The 16053-nt window shown below is 43.3% G+C and overlaps 1 protein-coding gene across 1 annotated transcript in view; it reads right to left on the bottom strand.

Moving 5' to 3' along the window:
• Positions 1-16053, bottom strand: part of DNAH11 (dynein axonemal heavy chain 11) — a 320191-nt gene that overhangs the window by 290002 nt on the left and 14136 nt on the right. The window contains exons 3-5 of the mRNA XM_078150757.1: positions 14353-14549; positions 13283-13472; positions 6192-6291 (exon numbers count right to left, since the gene is read on the bottom strand). Of these exons, the coding sequence (XP_078006883.1) occupies positions 6192-6291; positions 13283-13472; positions 14353-14549 (487 nt within the window). The remainder of the gene's footprint in view (positions 1-6191; positions 6292-13282; positions 13473-14352; positions 14550-16053) is intronic.

Below are 16053 nucleotides of genomic sequence, written 5' to 3'. Positions count from 1 at the left end.
TGAAGGAAGGTTGAAAAAAAAAAACTGATGACACACCTTTTACTACAGAGAAGGTCAGGAACCATTTAACTGATGAAATCAGACATCTATTGGAAAAGAAATGACTTGGGAAGTAAGCTCCTTTCTATTCTCATTAAGGAGGAAAAAGGATAAATTGGTGTGAATCATTAGAAGAATGGTTTTGGTTTGATATGATAGAATTACCGAAGTAGAGCTTGGGAATTATATGACACTGTGATAGGCAGGCTATAGTGACAGGCTGTGGACTTTGTATTCCTGAGAGCTGAGGTTGTTTTTAATAAAAATAATAGTTATCAATTTGAAATAGTTTGGTCTCCCCTGAAGGCTAACAGACTAGATGATCTCTCCAGGTCCTTTCATGCCTATTATTCTGCATAATAAATGGTACTACAATACTTAGGGTTCATTGTGTTATTCCTTTAAAGGCTTTTTTAATTAATAGAACTCTCAAAACATTTTTTAAAAATCCCTTAAGTAGGTCGTTACCATATGACCAAGCTTTCATCCATTCTTTCTCATACATTCTGCTTCCTTCGTCAATTGGCACCTTACAAAAGTTGCATTTGCATTCCTAAAGGATGATGTGTTGGGGGGGCGGCAAAGACAAATAGCAAAACATTCCCTGCCCTCGGGAAACTTGCATTCTACTGGAAGGATAAAATCTGTACACAGATAGATATATACATAATCAGGAGAGGCACAGCTAGGCATAGAGACAGAGATGATAAGAGACAGTGTTTATTAAGCACATTTTATATGCCCTGCACCATGCTAGTGCTGAGGATTCAAACATAAGATGAGCAGTCTCTGCCCTCATTGCAATGGAGGGAGGGTAACACCTAAAGGGAAGGGGGCAAGGGGTAGGAAAGGGGTGGGCAACATGCGTGGTTCAGAAGTAGTGGTGGGAGATGATTCACAAGTCTGGCTCTGGGTACTGAAAGGCAAACATTTGCCCATTAGAGCCCAGGGTAGTTCCAAGGGCAGAATCCAAGGTTCTAATCAGGGGAAAGGAGGGACAGGAGGGTCATGGCCCTAGGGCAGGTGGTATGGTATGGAAACGGCGACCATGAAGTGACATGGAGGGAACTCAAACCAGGACTTGAAGGAAGAGATGGAGATGAGGAAGGTGGGCATGTCAAGCATGGGGAACAGCCAAAGCAAAACCAAACCATGGCAGTAGGAGACACCATGGCCAGTGCCAGGGACAGCTAGCAGGCTGGTTTGCCTGGAACAGAGAATATCAAAGAGGAGGGAGGGGAAAGAAGGAAGGCAGAGGGAAGCCACATTGTGAAGGATTTTCAAATTGAAAAGTTTGGATTTTCTCATGGAGACAATAACGGGGCACCACACAGGGAGGAGAGAAATGATGTCAGCCTGGTGCTTTGGAAAGATTAATGTAGCAGTTGTGTGAAGGATGGAATGGAGAGGAGATTGACTCAAAGCTAGGAGTCCAATGTGAAGGTCCCTGGGCTCTGTTTACTCCAGTATGATAAAAAATGGGGGGAAGAGTGGTGGGAGAAGGAGTGGGGGAATAGCCTTTCTGAAGTTGGAGGATTTGAGACCCAGAAAAGCTAAGGGATTTTTGTTGTCTTTCAGACATTTTTCAGTTGTATCTGACTCTTTGTGACCCCACTTGGGGTATGCTTAAAGATACTGGAGTGGTTTGCCATTTCCTTCTCTGGCTCATTTTACAGATGAGGGAACTGAGGCAAATAAGGGGAAGTGACTTGCCCAGGGTCACACAGCTACTAAGTGTCTGAGGCCAGATTTGAACTCAGGAAGATGAGCCTTCTTGACTCCAGGTCGTTCGCTCTGTGTACTATGATGCCACCTAGCTATCCCAAGGTCATATCATCAAGTCACCAATAATGCAAACCAAGACTCCAACTCCTGGCTAGTGTTATGAATGGACAGCCTCATGGAGGCCCTATCCGATGAGCCAAAAGGGCTAGCCAAATACCCCTTCTCTCCTTAACCCTGGCAAGACAGGCCAGATTTCTCCAGTGCCTCCCATTCCTGTCGGTGCCTTCTTCCCAAGAGTCTTTCCCTCTGTGTCTCACTGAAATTGTTGCTGTTCTCTGCACCGTGCAGGTCACTGACTCCTCAACGCTGCCCTCTGCCCTCTCCTTCATTTGACTTCCCACTTTCTTTTATTCCGGAGCAACTTCCCAGTGACCTGATTATTCAGCCCATTTGTTGACCTGTGGTTTGGCTCCCCAGTTCATCTGCTCTCCATGAAAACAAAACCATTTATGTTCATTAGAAGCTATTAGACACAAGGACACTTGGCACTTTCAAGCAGACTGTGAAGCAGCCTTCAAGGACTGATGGCATATACAGAGGTTTTAATGATTGGGGGGAAAATGCACCAATTTAAATGGATATACAGAGGCTTAATCTTTCTCCTGTGTGACATTTAGAAGGGCAGGACTTACCACAATTACCATACTTTTTGAAAAGCTCAGTTAGGTCCCTGGAATTTGTCCCTTGTTTTCTGTAAGGACTAAGGTGAGATTTTTCCCCACATGAATTCTTGGCATTAAAACAAATGAATAGATAGATGTATGATGCTCACGTATAGCTGCTCACTATTTTCTGTGGTGGCCGAGTTAGGGGCCTAGCGTTAGGTCTGAAAAAAATAACATTTAAATTTAAAGGAAGAAAAAGCCATGTTGAAGCCCCATTGTAGAATGTAAGCTCCCTGAAGGACAGGGCTGGTTCACCTTTGTCTCTGTGTTCACTGGCCTGGCAGACAAAGGCACTCAATAAATATTTGTGGAATTAGAGATAAAATGCCCTTGAGGGCAAAGGTGACTTTGTTTCCGTCTTGGCATTCCCAGCACCTAAAATGGCACCTTGAACACAATAGGTGTTTCATACATAACTATTAAACTGAACTGAACCCTGTCATCTCACCTACAGAGCAACCAGAGTGGTCCTTATCAATTTTTTGACTGGGAAATAGAAATAGAAGAGATCACATGCTCCTAAAACCCCTGCAAAAATCACCTGCCATTTTGATGGGACACTGTGGTACAATGGCTAGAGGTCTGGTCAGGAAGTCCTGGGTGCAAGTCCTGCCTTTGACATCCTAACCATGTGACCCTGGGCAAGTCACATTAACACCCCAAGCAACACTCTAAGACTATAAATTTTAGCAAAGGTGCCAATCTGCTCTGGTGGAGACAGCCTCTTCATAGGAAGTTCCCTACACTGATCAAATCAAGAATCTGGTCTGAAAAAGTAAAACGTGGGACAGCTAGGTGGTACAGTGGCTACAGCACCAGCCCTGAAGTCAGGAGGACCTCAGTTCAAGTCCAGCCTCAGACCAAACACTTGACACTTACTAGCTGTGTGACCTAGGGCAAGTCACTTAACCCCCATTGCCTAAAAAAACAATTGGAAAAAGAAAAAGGTACACTAGCCTATGAGAAGAGGGAAAGCACTCTAAGTACCAAGGTAGTAAAGGACTGCATCTTATTTTGCAATCACAGAGAAATCAGTGACCATATTTATCAGACTACAAGATGCCATCAAATAACAGATACAACTAGATTTTAAAAGAATTAAACACGGCGGCAGCTAGGTGGCACAGTAGATACAGCACCGGCCCCTGAAGTCAGGAGGACCTGAGTTCAAATGTGACCTTAGACCAGACACTTGGCACTTACTAGCTGTGTGACCCTGGGCAAGTCACTTAACCCCAATTGCCTAAAAAAAAAGAAAAGAATTAAACATGGAGGAATGAATTTGATCAGAGCTGCTTCTGTTGCTTTGCAGGTGGGAAGTCAGGGTTCAATTCAGTTCACCAGTTATGTATTAAGCACCTTCTAGGTCCAAGGTGCAATGGTACTGAATGTCAGCTCAGAGCCATGGTGTCTGACTTCTGCTTCAAATGGAGGCATTGAAGGTTGCCAAAGAGCTCAGCTCTGCCCCTGCATATACCAGCACAAAAGAAAAGCACTTGATCAAATGATAGTCAAGAAATGCAAAGAAAAGCAGCCCTTATATTCAGAATGCATGCCATCTTGGGGTGGGGGGAGGGGTGAGAGGAGGTGAAAATTTGGAACTCAAAAACTTGTGGAAGTAAATGTTAAAAACTAAAAATAAATAAATTTTTACTAAAAAAAATACATAATTTCAAAAAAAAGAGATGATTAGTTAAGCTGCATTTTACTAAAAGTATCATAGACCATGAAGTAATAAAATAATGTTTAAGTTTTTTTTTTCCAAAAAGAAAAAAAAGAAAAGCAGCCCTTTGCTGCACAAAAGCCTATAAGCACTAGGACTGAGGTCCTGCTTTACAAAAAAAAAAAAAAAAGCCAGCATGTTCACAGGGAAACAAGACGAGAACCTGCCAACCCTTGGACTAGAGATCTCCAAGGCTCCTGAAGCCTAGGTACCATGGACAGGGAAGCTTGGGGGAGGGGAAGGGAGGGGAGGAGGAAGACACTCATGGCCTTGGGACCCCCTGACCTGGTCTGCAGGGCCAGGCACAAGCAGTGCTAGGACCAGGACATCTAAGAGCTCCAGAGGTCCAGCTTTAAAGGGTTTCCAGAGCTTGACCTAGCTTGGTACAGCCTTCAAGAACCCAGGCTCACCTCCCTCCCATGCTAATGGATTGAAAGAGGCATTCCATGAAGATGCCTCCCCAGCACCTTGGGAAATAAAGGTCTTGAGGGCAAAAGGCCTGATTGGGGGAGTCAGGGAATCCAGTACACTGGAAGGCCACCTCAAGGGAGGCTGTCCCTGTGGGATACCTGCCCCTAGAATTGCAGTGGGGGCAGCTGGTAGCTTCCCCTTTTCACTCATTGTTCTTGCTTCAGTAAGCATATTGTCTACCTGCTAAAGCAGGCACTGTTGGTACCCTCAGACAAAGCTCTGTTCACCTCACTCTAGTTATATCTCAAGCCCATTGTTCCAATTCAATTTAACAAACACATATTAGATATCTGCTATGCACCAGGCACCATAAGGACAAAAACAAAATAGCCCCTGCCTTCAAGGGGGCTTACATTCTCCTGGAAAAAAAAACATGCACAAGTAAATATAAAATATAGACTCAATCAAAAAGTATTCATATAAAAATAAAACGTAATTTTAAAGAGAAAGAAGGGTATATATGGCATTGACCATGTCTCTCCCTACCCAAAGGAACAGTGTTCCTTATATCTTCAAAGTATATTTAAAACTATACTTTAAAATGCTTATGACTTAAACATATTAAGTGGCATAGATCACTGGGCAAGGAGTCAGGAAGACCTGAGTTCAAGTCCTGCCTCAGACACTGACTACCTCTGTGATCCTGGAGGAGTCACTTAGCCTCTGCCTGCCTCAGTTCCCTCATCTGTAAAATGGGACTAATACCACCTGCCTCCTCAGGTGGTCATGAGAAGCAAATGAGATAAGGTTTGTAAAGCTCTTGGCAAACCTAAAAGCACTAAATGAATGCTAGTTATTAGTAAGGCACTGTGATTAGAGTAGACAGGAAAGATGCTAGGTAGCTCCACACCAAGGGCTCACAACACAGACAACCAGGACTGTTCAAGTGAATGTTAAAGCCAGCCACCATTTTTTACAAAATCCTAAACTCTTAGAACAATAAGAGACTATAACCTCTGCTGGATTCCAGTAAAATAAAGTTCAAATACAACTCTAGTCTGGCACCATCAGGAGCTGTATTCATCATCAGAAGACTTAAATGGAAGCATTAGACGGAAGTTTTTTAACCATCTATCATTATGTTTTACTCATATGTCATTGATATATGTGCAAAACACTGACTCCTCAGAGTGAGTAATTTCCTTACAGTAACAGGTCTACTGTAGCAATAAATCTACAGCCACAGACTGAGTACATGCACATCGTGGCCGACATTCTGTTTTACATCAGTTATCTCTAATTATCACTATATTTTATCCTGACTTTTATGAAAGGAAAAAGTATCAACATAAACTTTACAGAAATAAATTAAATTGGTAGAACTCAAGCCAAGTAATAATGTATTTAATCATGCATTTCAATATTTGGATACAGATCTAGTACACAGTGATGAATTCAAGCTATCTATTAAAGAAGATCAATTGATTATACAAGAACACACACACACACACACACACACACCCCAACAAAGGTCATACATAGCTTGCTGACATCCAGATTGTCCTTACCAGCTTCAACAACCATGAAAGTGTCCTCAAAAGTAGGGAAATAACTGCTCTGTTTCGTTTTCAGGATCTGGACCATTTTCTGGACAACGGGAGCCTGAAGCTAGAATTAGGTTTAAGAGGGAAAAGCAGGGGGAGAGAAAGATAATATATTTTATAACTAGAACTGGATTAGTGGGAGTTACAAATGTGATTCCTGGGAAAAAAATAATTTATTCAATTAGATTTTCCTTTATACAATGTACACCATGTCTAACATCCAAGGCTTTTGATCCAACGTCCAACAGACAGCAGGATGGAAAAGCAAAGAAAGCAAAATAACAATATTTTCTATGCTCACGTACTACTTGCACCCCCATTTCCTCAGAAAGGAGGTTAAATAACACCAACGTTAACATGAGGATGCTTCATTGCACCTGTGGCTTTAGCCTATGAGGCCTCTCTTCCTCCTTTGGGGCAGGCTCATGTTGCATCTCTGCCTCCACATCCTATTGGACTCTCATGCATGAATTCTCCAAAATGCATCTTATACCAGCCTCCACAAGCTGGAGGGCATTTCCTCATTTCTCTGACATTTAATGGACAAAAAGCTCCCCACCTCTAAACAGAGAGTCGATGGACTCAACACGCAGTGTGAGATATACTGTCCTGATCATGGCCAATGTGGGAATTGGTTTTGCTTGACTGGGCATGTTTGTTACAAGGTATTTGTCTTTTTCTTCTTCCAAGGTGGGGTTGGTGTGGAAGGGAGGGAGAACAAATAGATACAATTATTAATTTTTATTGATAAAAATGTAATTAAAATATTAAATGAATACTAGCTCATTTGGGCTGTCCATAATCCTTAACTCTCATCACTGTACATAACTGGTCTATCCAGTCTTTTCTAGTCATGTGTTCTTGATTATGTCTTTTATGTACCTCTCATGAAAAAGCCATCACTGATGAAATGCTTTCCTAATCACCAGTTTTGCACCATGTATCTTTCTATTGACCTTCGTAAAGATTACAATTTTGGCTTTCCTAAGACTGCAATGTTTCATGAAGCCAGATAAAATCACAAGAATACTGATATCGAAAAAGTAGGTCTTTGAGGCAGACAACATGGGGATAATTGGAAGCACTATATAACTTTCCAAACACCTTTCCAAACAATCAAATCCAAGACAGAGACAGAGAGAATCAGAGACAGAGAGAAAGAGACCGAGACCAAGAGAGACAGAGACTGAGAGAGACAAATACATTTATATGACTTTCCATTGTGCTCTCTGGAATGCCCATTCCATAATTGACAAAATTCCTTTCATTTTAAATCTTCTCTTTTCTCTCTCCTTCCATCTGCTGGCTCTTGAGACCTGGCTCCCTCTCGTTGACAACCCTGTATCCTTGGCCACCTTTTCTGGTATTGGTTGCATTTCCGCTCAGCTCTACCCTCCTCCAACTCCCTGGTCATAGTGGGGAGTCAGCCTTGCTCTCTGTAGACATTTCCACAGTCCCCTTCTACCACCATCAGCTCTTTTCCAGGTCATCACCTCTGCACTGGCTACATTATTCACCTTTCACTATCTTGACCCCTTGCTGAATCATTTTAGTTCTTCACTCTCCTCTACCCTCAAATCATTTGCCCCGTAACTGATCACACTCTGTCAAACCTCAGCTGTGGATTACTGCCATCATCCTCACTGACATTCCTAATCACATACTACTGAAGGAAGCTGAAGCAATCATGAAATCATGCTCACTGGATCCACTACAAATTTATGTTACATAATCTCAACTGGACCCTCAGTGTGACGAAGCAATCCTTTTATACATTCCTAATTGATGAACTATCCCATTCACTACAGAAGGTGCTCCAAAATTTCTCTTCCAGCCTTCCATGGTACCTCCTCCCTTTCTGCTGAGGACCTTGTCTCATATTCTACTGAAAAATAATTGAGGCCATTAGCTGAGAGCTCTCTCTTCTTACGTCACTCAGGTGTATTAGTTCACCATGTCCTCCTTCCCCTGTCTCACATGAAGTTGTCCTTTCCAAGGCAAGCCCTTTCATCTGTACGCTTGATTCCATCATTTAGCCTCTTCTAAAACATTGACACCCTCCAACCACTACCACCTTCACTGTCTCGCTAGTCTTCAATCTCTCCCCATATACTAGCTGCTTTCCTGCTGCCTACAAATATGCTTATTTCTTTCTCATTCTTTAAAATCTTCACTTGATCTAACCATCCCTGCTAGCTACTATATCTCTCCTCCCCTTTGTGGCTAAAGTCTTTGAGAAATCCACCTATACTGTACCTCTACTTTCTCCCCTCCAACCCAATTGTAATCTTGCATTATGGCTGTTGCCCTCATCATCCAACTGTAACTACTCTAAAGTCAACAACAATCTCTTCATTGCTAAACCTAATGGCTTTTTCTCAAACCTCATCCTTCTTGATCTCTCTTTTCTTTGGCAATCACTATTCTCTCTTGGTTTGGCTCCTACGTATCTGACCTCTCCTAAGTCAGCTTTTCTAGATCTTCATCCAGGTTGCATCTATTCACCATAGGTTTCTGCTGCCACCACCAAGGCTCTGTCCAGTCCCATCTTTTCTTCTATGTTATTTAATTGAACCTTGATGTTCTCATCAGCTCCCATGGATATCATCTTTATGTGGATGATTCTAAAATCTACTTATTCAGCTCTCTCTAGTGATTTCAAGTTTTGCATCTTCAGCTGCCTTTTGGACATCTTGAATGAGATATTTTATAAACATCTCAAATTCACTTTGTCCAAAACTAAAATCATACTCCCCCCCACCCCCGAACTCTCTCTTCTTCTGAACTTTCCTATTACTGTGGAGGACACCTGTCCACCATCCTCCCAATGACCAGGCTTTCAACCCCAGTATCATTCTCAACTGCACATTTCCTCCTCATATCCAATTTCTTGTCAAATTTTTTCATTTCTACCTTTACAACTTCTCTCCACTTACCCAACCAACACCCTGGCACAGGTCCTCATCATTGCACACCTTGATTTTTACATTGGCCTTATTTCCCTGTCCCATCATTCCCCATTCCACTGCACCTTCCATGGAGTGAGTACGAGTAGATGCACAACCAGGAAGAGAATCAAACATAAAGACCTCTCTTTGGTACTTAAAGCCCTTTGTAACCAAACTCCATTCAATTTTTTAATTTTCTCACATTTCATTGCCTTCCACACACTCTCTAATCCAGCTACAATGGCCCATGAACAATTTCTAGAACAGGAAACTCCATTCCCCAACTCCATGCCACATTATTGGCTGCCTCCCCCTCTCTCCCCCCACCCCCAGTGTGGGATGCTTTCCCTCCTAATCTTTGCTCTTGGTTTGCTTTAAGACAATCCAAATTGTGCCTTAGCAAGAGGTCTTCCCCTGCCTTCCACTGCTAATGCCTTCTTTTTGAGATGACCTTCCATACTCTTATCATCTTCATCAGTTATTAGGAACTTAGTCATTTATATGCTGTCTCTCCTATTTGAATGCGAGCTCCTTGAGGGGCAAGGGCAGTATTTTTGCCTTTCTCTGGACCCCCAGAACTTAGTAAAGTGTCTGACATCTTGTTAGTTCTTCAGAAATGCCTGGAACTGACCGACCTTTAAATACTATTTGGACTTCTCCACATCAAGTACACTAAGGCTGTAGAGTCCAAATGGGCTGGTTCCATTATCATTGCTCAAGACAATGGATGACTTCTAGACACATCTCTAAACTGGTTTCATTTCATACACTTTGGTGGTTCTTCCATTTTCATCAAATGTTCAGAGGATGGTGGGGCTTATCTAGAATGCAGGTGAATCTCTCAGTAGACTCATTTTCCCCTCACCTGCATCTCATTGTTTAGTGACATAGGAACTTAAACATACGGCTAGAAGGGCCCTCAAAAATCAGTTACTCCAACCCTCCCATTTCACAGCGGAGGAAAACAGTATTCATCTTCCATCTTCCTCCTCCATTATATTCTGAAACAGTGGTTTGCTTTCACTGCCAGTGCTGCCCTGGGATGTCCTATCATCCTGCTGAGTAAATGGATTAAATCTATACTGGCTGAAGTGGCTTCTGAACTTTTTGAGCCAATCCAAACTGTGGCTGGGCTTTGTATCAATTTTCTATTGTTCAGTCATTGTGATATCCAACTCTTTCACGACCCCATTTGGGATTTTCTTGGCAAAGATATGGAGTGGTTTGCTCTTTTTTTTCCCTCCAGCTCATTTTACAGATGAGGAAACTGAGGGAGTTTAATTGTACCAATTAAACTTCTCTAAGAAGAGCTTCTGTGTTTAGTTCAGTCCCTTTCCTATTTGTCAGAGTTAGCAGCCAATTACAACAAGCTAGGGACTACCTGCTGGGGTTGTTCCCCATGTCTTCTCATGAGTATTTTTCCTACCTTAAAATTGATTTCCACTCCTTTCCTTTGGCCTGTCAACAATCTGACCGCATGCAATCAGCTGGTTCTGTGCTGGTGACTGTAGCTGATGAACAGTTGTTTTCTTGTCTGTTAGGATGCAGCTGGTCTGAGGAGTCATCCTGTATTTGGCAGGTTGCATGCCTTCCGAGTCTCTTCTTGAAGTAGGATTTCATGGCACACCAGCTACAGAATTCTAAGTAATCGACAAGTTGCTGTCTCATCATTTGGTTAAGATAATTTCTTGATCCCAAACTTTAATTCTCAGCATAGTTTTCATTGTTCTCCCCTGTGCCCATCTTCTCATTGAGGTCACCAAGTGTTAGGGTACATACCGATTTCACTGGGGATCTCGTCCTCTTCATAGGATGTTTCCTTCTCATTCTCTGCAGCAGATGCCAGGGCTTCAGCTGTACTTATTATTTTCATGGTGCTATTGTGGCCTATATGCATCTTGAGCATTTCCCATGAAATTTCCCACGAAATCCTCTGCTCCTTGTTTCCTCTGGGTGCATGATGAAGCCAAGCTCAGTCATTCCAGTTTTCGTGCCTCTAAATTCAATCTGACAGCATTCCTTCCATCAGCTGCCATTTGCCTATGCCTTTCTCTTCAGAGAAAATATCCACATGGGTATGGCTTAGTTCCTCTAGTAGTATGACTTACTGGCCATCGGACAAACATCTCACATTAAAAGTACCAACTGTTAGGTTAATATTTATAGACTAACAACTGTGAGATCTTAACACCATCTGTCTCTTCTGCTGCTGCTCTGCCATTATCACTCCAGAAACAGAAAGAGGTCACACAAGTTCTATGAAACAGTTTGGAATTTTTATTTCTTTTACAGGGTTTAGAGTCACTGGAAGGGGGTGGGTATGATGGGGTGGAAGTATGGTAATCATACTTTGGTGGAGTTGTCCCAGGGCAACTAAACAGCTGTGGGGAGGGGCGCAGGAAAGCAGTATGTGCTGGGGTTGGGGGAGAAAGGCAAGACAGGAACCCAGGTGGGGCAAGGCAGGGCCTAGAGAGCTATGGGTGGCTGGAGCAGAAGCCTGGGTACACAAAATAAATACAAGATAATCTGTAGGGAAGGTTGGAAGGATCAGGACAGGTTTGATGTCAGAAATGGCACTTGAGACGAGTAGTATAGTAACTCACTAGAGTTTGTGTTTCACTGGTTAAGCTTTTGAGAATCCAGAGTCATTTCCAGGTCACAAAGAAAGCCTAAAGTAGGACTTCTATGGACAGGAATAAAGTTTTTAAAAGCTCATCATGTTATATAGATAAAGATTTTCATTAAGTATATTAGCACCCTGTGAAATAAAAATTTTAAATTTAAAAAAAAAATTCCTCTTATCTCATTCATTTTCAACAATTCAACAAACATTTATTACGTACCTATCATATACCAGGCACTATAATAAGTGTTGGGGATCCCTACTATGTGTGAGGCACTGTAGTAGGTGCTAGGATACAAAGGGGAAAAAGAACCAGCCTCTGCCTTCCAAGAGCTGACCTTCTGCTGAGGGAAGTCTCTGGCTATCTCTGTAAGGCAAGAATTGAGGTTTCTATTTAAAGACTAGCAGGGGTCAGTGATTTGATTCAGGTCTTGCAGTGACAAAGATTATACAAAGTCAAATCTTCTGACAAAACTCTCCCCACCAAGCTAGACCATATTGATGAAGGCAACGTTAAAGTGCTATACAAATAGAAGCTATTGTTGTTGCTTCCCAAATTCAACAAGCTGATCAGATTAATTGGCTCTTCACCTGTTTGAGCTTCCCTAGAGAGCTGTCTGGAGCAGTAACCCCCAACTTCTGGTCTTGTGATTCCCCTAGAGCGGCTAAAACTCTTTCAAAGAGAATCATATCACTGTCATCAAAAGTTAGCAAGACAAAATTACTTTCAATCCACATTTTTAAAGTACATATCACATGCAAGAAGCAGGATAAGGAGAATCATCAAGGGAAGGTATCACCAGAAAAGGGGGTAAGCTGGTTATGGAGAAAATGAGGAATTAATCAACAGATTAATTCCTGTGTTCCTGACATTGGAATAACAGATGAACTACCCAAGTGCTAAGCCATTATCCATGAGATGTTAAGGTAGAAAGGTCTCCAGGACCCTGGACAGCTCTTCTATAGCAGCTATGGGGTGGATTCAGAGAGCAGGGATAACTAAGAACGGCAAGGGGTGGGAGTGAGGGGGTCCTTGGGAATGCTTGTGCTATCAAGAGAAACCAAGATGGAACCCTGTGTGAACTTATGGAAGGATGAGGACGAGAGGAATACAGAATTTGCCTGTATAGATGGGGTTGCAATCTGTACACTGGAGGGAGTAGCCACGTTGGTGAGATCATAAAATCACTTGAAGACTGTAGACAAGGATGGCACAGAACCAGAAATCCAGATCTGCACTGTTGACAAGAGAGCAACCATCCAGGACATCGCAGCTTCGCCCCCAGCGGACCAAAGTACATACCTCAGATAGCACCCAGAACGGGGCAATGGCAGCCGAATCATAAAAATCGAACAAGACTCCCACCCACCATCCACCCACCACCCCAGCAGTGGAGATCATGGGTTTAGAGAGTACAGTTCATGCCGGGCTTACTCATCAGCTTGAGAGACATGGGCAAGGAGTTCACTAGACTTTTGCTTACTTGATCATAGATGCACAGAAGGTTATCCCGTCTTGTCTTCCAGAAGTCTAGTTCTGTCTGAGGGTCTGAGTGAATGCCCTTCAACAGAGACTGCCCCGAGTCCTTCTGGAGGACTTTTTGGATTTGATGTGACCATGTAATAACCACAGATTCAATGGCATGGAGGATGGCCCTTTCATGTGAGTCTTGTCTACAAACATCAAAAGTGACAAAGGTTATATAGACTACCCCCTGCTAAACAGAGGGCAGAAGCAGAAATCCAGTACCCACATTCTCCTCCCCTTTGTGTGACATTCCTCAAACAGCAAATGTCTTTGGATAAGCCCTGTGTGCTTTGTGGCCTCTCATGAAGTTATGTTCACATTTCTTTCTTTGTGGCAGAAAAACATCTCCACAGGCCTCTTACAAATTTTTTGATGGCAAAAAGCATTGTTCTCCCAAAGACTGAGCTGCTCTTCAGCGCTTACGAGAGAAAAGGGAAGTGAAACAATGTGGATACCCCTGCACCAATACGAATCTGCAAACTGTCTATTCAGAGTGTTGGAAGGTGCCTGAGACTCTGAGAGGGTCAATAGTTTGCCAGGGGCTTACAGAGGCAGAATTGGAACCCAGGTCTTCCTGTTTCCAAGCCCAATATGTGTTCTAGTATAGCACTTTGCCCCATATACATTATGCTGTATCCATCTACATACATATGCCGTCTGCAAATACTCACATATGTGCTCTGTACGTATACACACAGACACTGCACCACACTGATCAGTGAGATCAAGTAATTTGCTCAAAGTCACACAGCTAGGAAGTGGCAGAGGTGGGATTAGAACCCAGTGCTTTCTTAGCTCAAGTCCAGCACTCCCTCTCTCTACTACAAAGCCCTGGCCTCTTCCTTGGGAACTGTTACAACAAACACTATCTATCTTTAAAAGGCTGCTTTGAAGAAAAAGTCAGGAAATATTCATGTACCCAGGACATACAAACATCTAATTCATGTAAGTTTCGACTACTCTGACCAGGATCCAGCTCATCCAGATACAATGGGGCCACAGTCTGTGGCAGCAGTGGGTACATACATGATCTCTGTGCAGCTCAGCTCCCCTTCAATGCTCTCTGCAATGGTAGGGATTGGAAGCAGGGTTCTTCCTGACATTACACCCCTCAGAATGTACATTTTGTTTTTCATGCCTTCCACATGGCTTCCCAGGTCTTGGGAAACAAAACAGGGCCAAACTGCATGGTTCTTCTTGTTCAAGAGGATGGGAACAGCAACCTAGGGGAAACATGGTTAGAAATGTCATAGAGCTCAATTCACCTGGTGCCAATTAAGCCACTAGGAGCAAAACAACAACAAAATAGAGACATAGTAAAACCCCCATTAAAGAAGGGCACCTAGGCCAGGAGACCAGCTCTTCACCACTGAGGTGAACTCCTTTGGACACCATCATGCCCTGAGGAGCTGTATCATCCTGAAAAATCACATCAGCCTTGGGATTTGCATGTCATCGGTACCCTCCATTTTGGGGACCCCGCAACATGGAGATTAGAGCAGAGAGTGCCCCCCAAGCCTCCTTGGAAGGAGGGTACCCAGGCTGGCCAGCTCTGCATTAGCCACCTAGCAACTCTCCTTTGGGTTTTTCCATCATGCCCCCATTGGCCTCTTCAGCTACTATTTGTGTGCTGTCTTCCCCATTAGAGTGTAAGCTGCTTGAGAGCAGGGACTGCCTTTTTCATTATTCTTATTGTCAGTACTTAGCCCAATGGCTGGCACATAGTAGGTGCTTAATAACTTTTTATTCACAAGTGCTAGGGGTAAAACAACAAATAAAGTAAACATCTGTTAAGTACCATCTATGTAACAGGCAGTGTGTTAGGAACAGAGGGAGGGTACAAAGACAGAATAAGCATGTATTAAATACCTGCTGTACTGCACTAGGAGCTCGAGACATAAAGACAACATGAAAAATAGGCCCTACCCTCAGGGAGCTTACATTCTACTCAGGAAACACTATATTGGTCCAAACCTGTGACTCAGAAATATAGGGAATTCCCAGTGACAGAACTCTCTCTGCCAACGAAGTTAGGCCACTCTTCCGCAGCTTTAGAGTCTTTGGGAGTCATCTGTAGTGTCAAGTGAGACTTGAATCCAGATCTCCCCAATTCACATGGTGGCATCATCCCTGGCCTCCTTGGCCTCCCTCCCCTCACATATCCGGTCCATCGTCACACCCGGCCACTTCTGCCTTCCCAGCATCCCCTCCCCCAGGGCCACCTTAGCTTGGGTCTTCTTCTGCTTCTCTCCTCGATTATTGCAGCTGCCCCTTAATGGGTGTTCCTGCCTCAAGTCTTTCCCTGCAGCAAGCTGCAGCAGCTAGGTGACCCAGAAAGGAGTGTGTGTGCCCCTGGGCACAGTAACCTGTCTGGGCGCACTGTTCTTCTCTGGAGCTCTTGGGAGCAGGATTAGTTGGCTCCTGCTGCTACATGGATGATCTCTGTGATCTCAGTCCTTGCCTCAGTAATTCACTAGCTTGGGTGGCCCTGGGCAAGTCACTTAAGCTCTATCTGCCCCAGTTTCTTCATCTGTAAAAATGGGATAACAACAGCTCCTACCTCCTGGGGTTGTGAGGATCAAATGAGATAATATTTATAAATCTTAAAGTGAGATGTAAATGGTAGCTACAGTATAATATTTCTTAACCACTTACCAAGATTGATTCGCTCTGTCCAGACTGTCGGCACCACTCAATCTTTGGGGTGTTCTAGGGGATATTCTGGGG

Source organism: Phascolarctos cinereus, unplaced genomic scaffold (assembly GCF_003287225.1).
Source record: "Phascolarctos cinereus isolate Bilbo 61053 unplaced genomic scaffold, phaCin_HiC Scaffold_1;HRSCAF=81, whole genome shotgun sequence".
Classification (NCBI taxonomy): Eukaryota; Metazoa; Chordata; class Mammalia; order Diprotodontia; family Phascolarctidae; genus Phascolarctos; species Phascolarctos cinereus.
The sequence above is the reverse complement of the archived record's forward strand: the minus strand, read 5'-3'. Positions and strand labels throughout refer to the sequence as shown.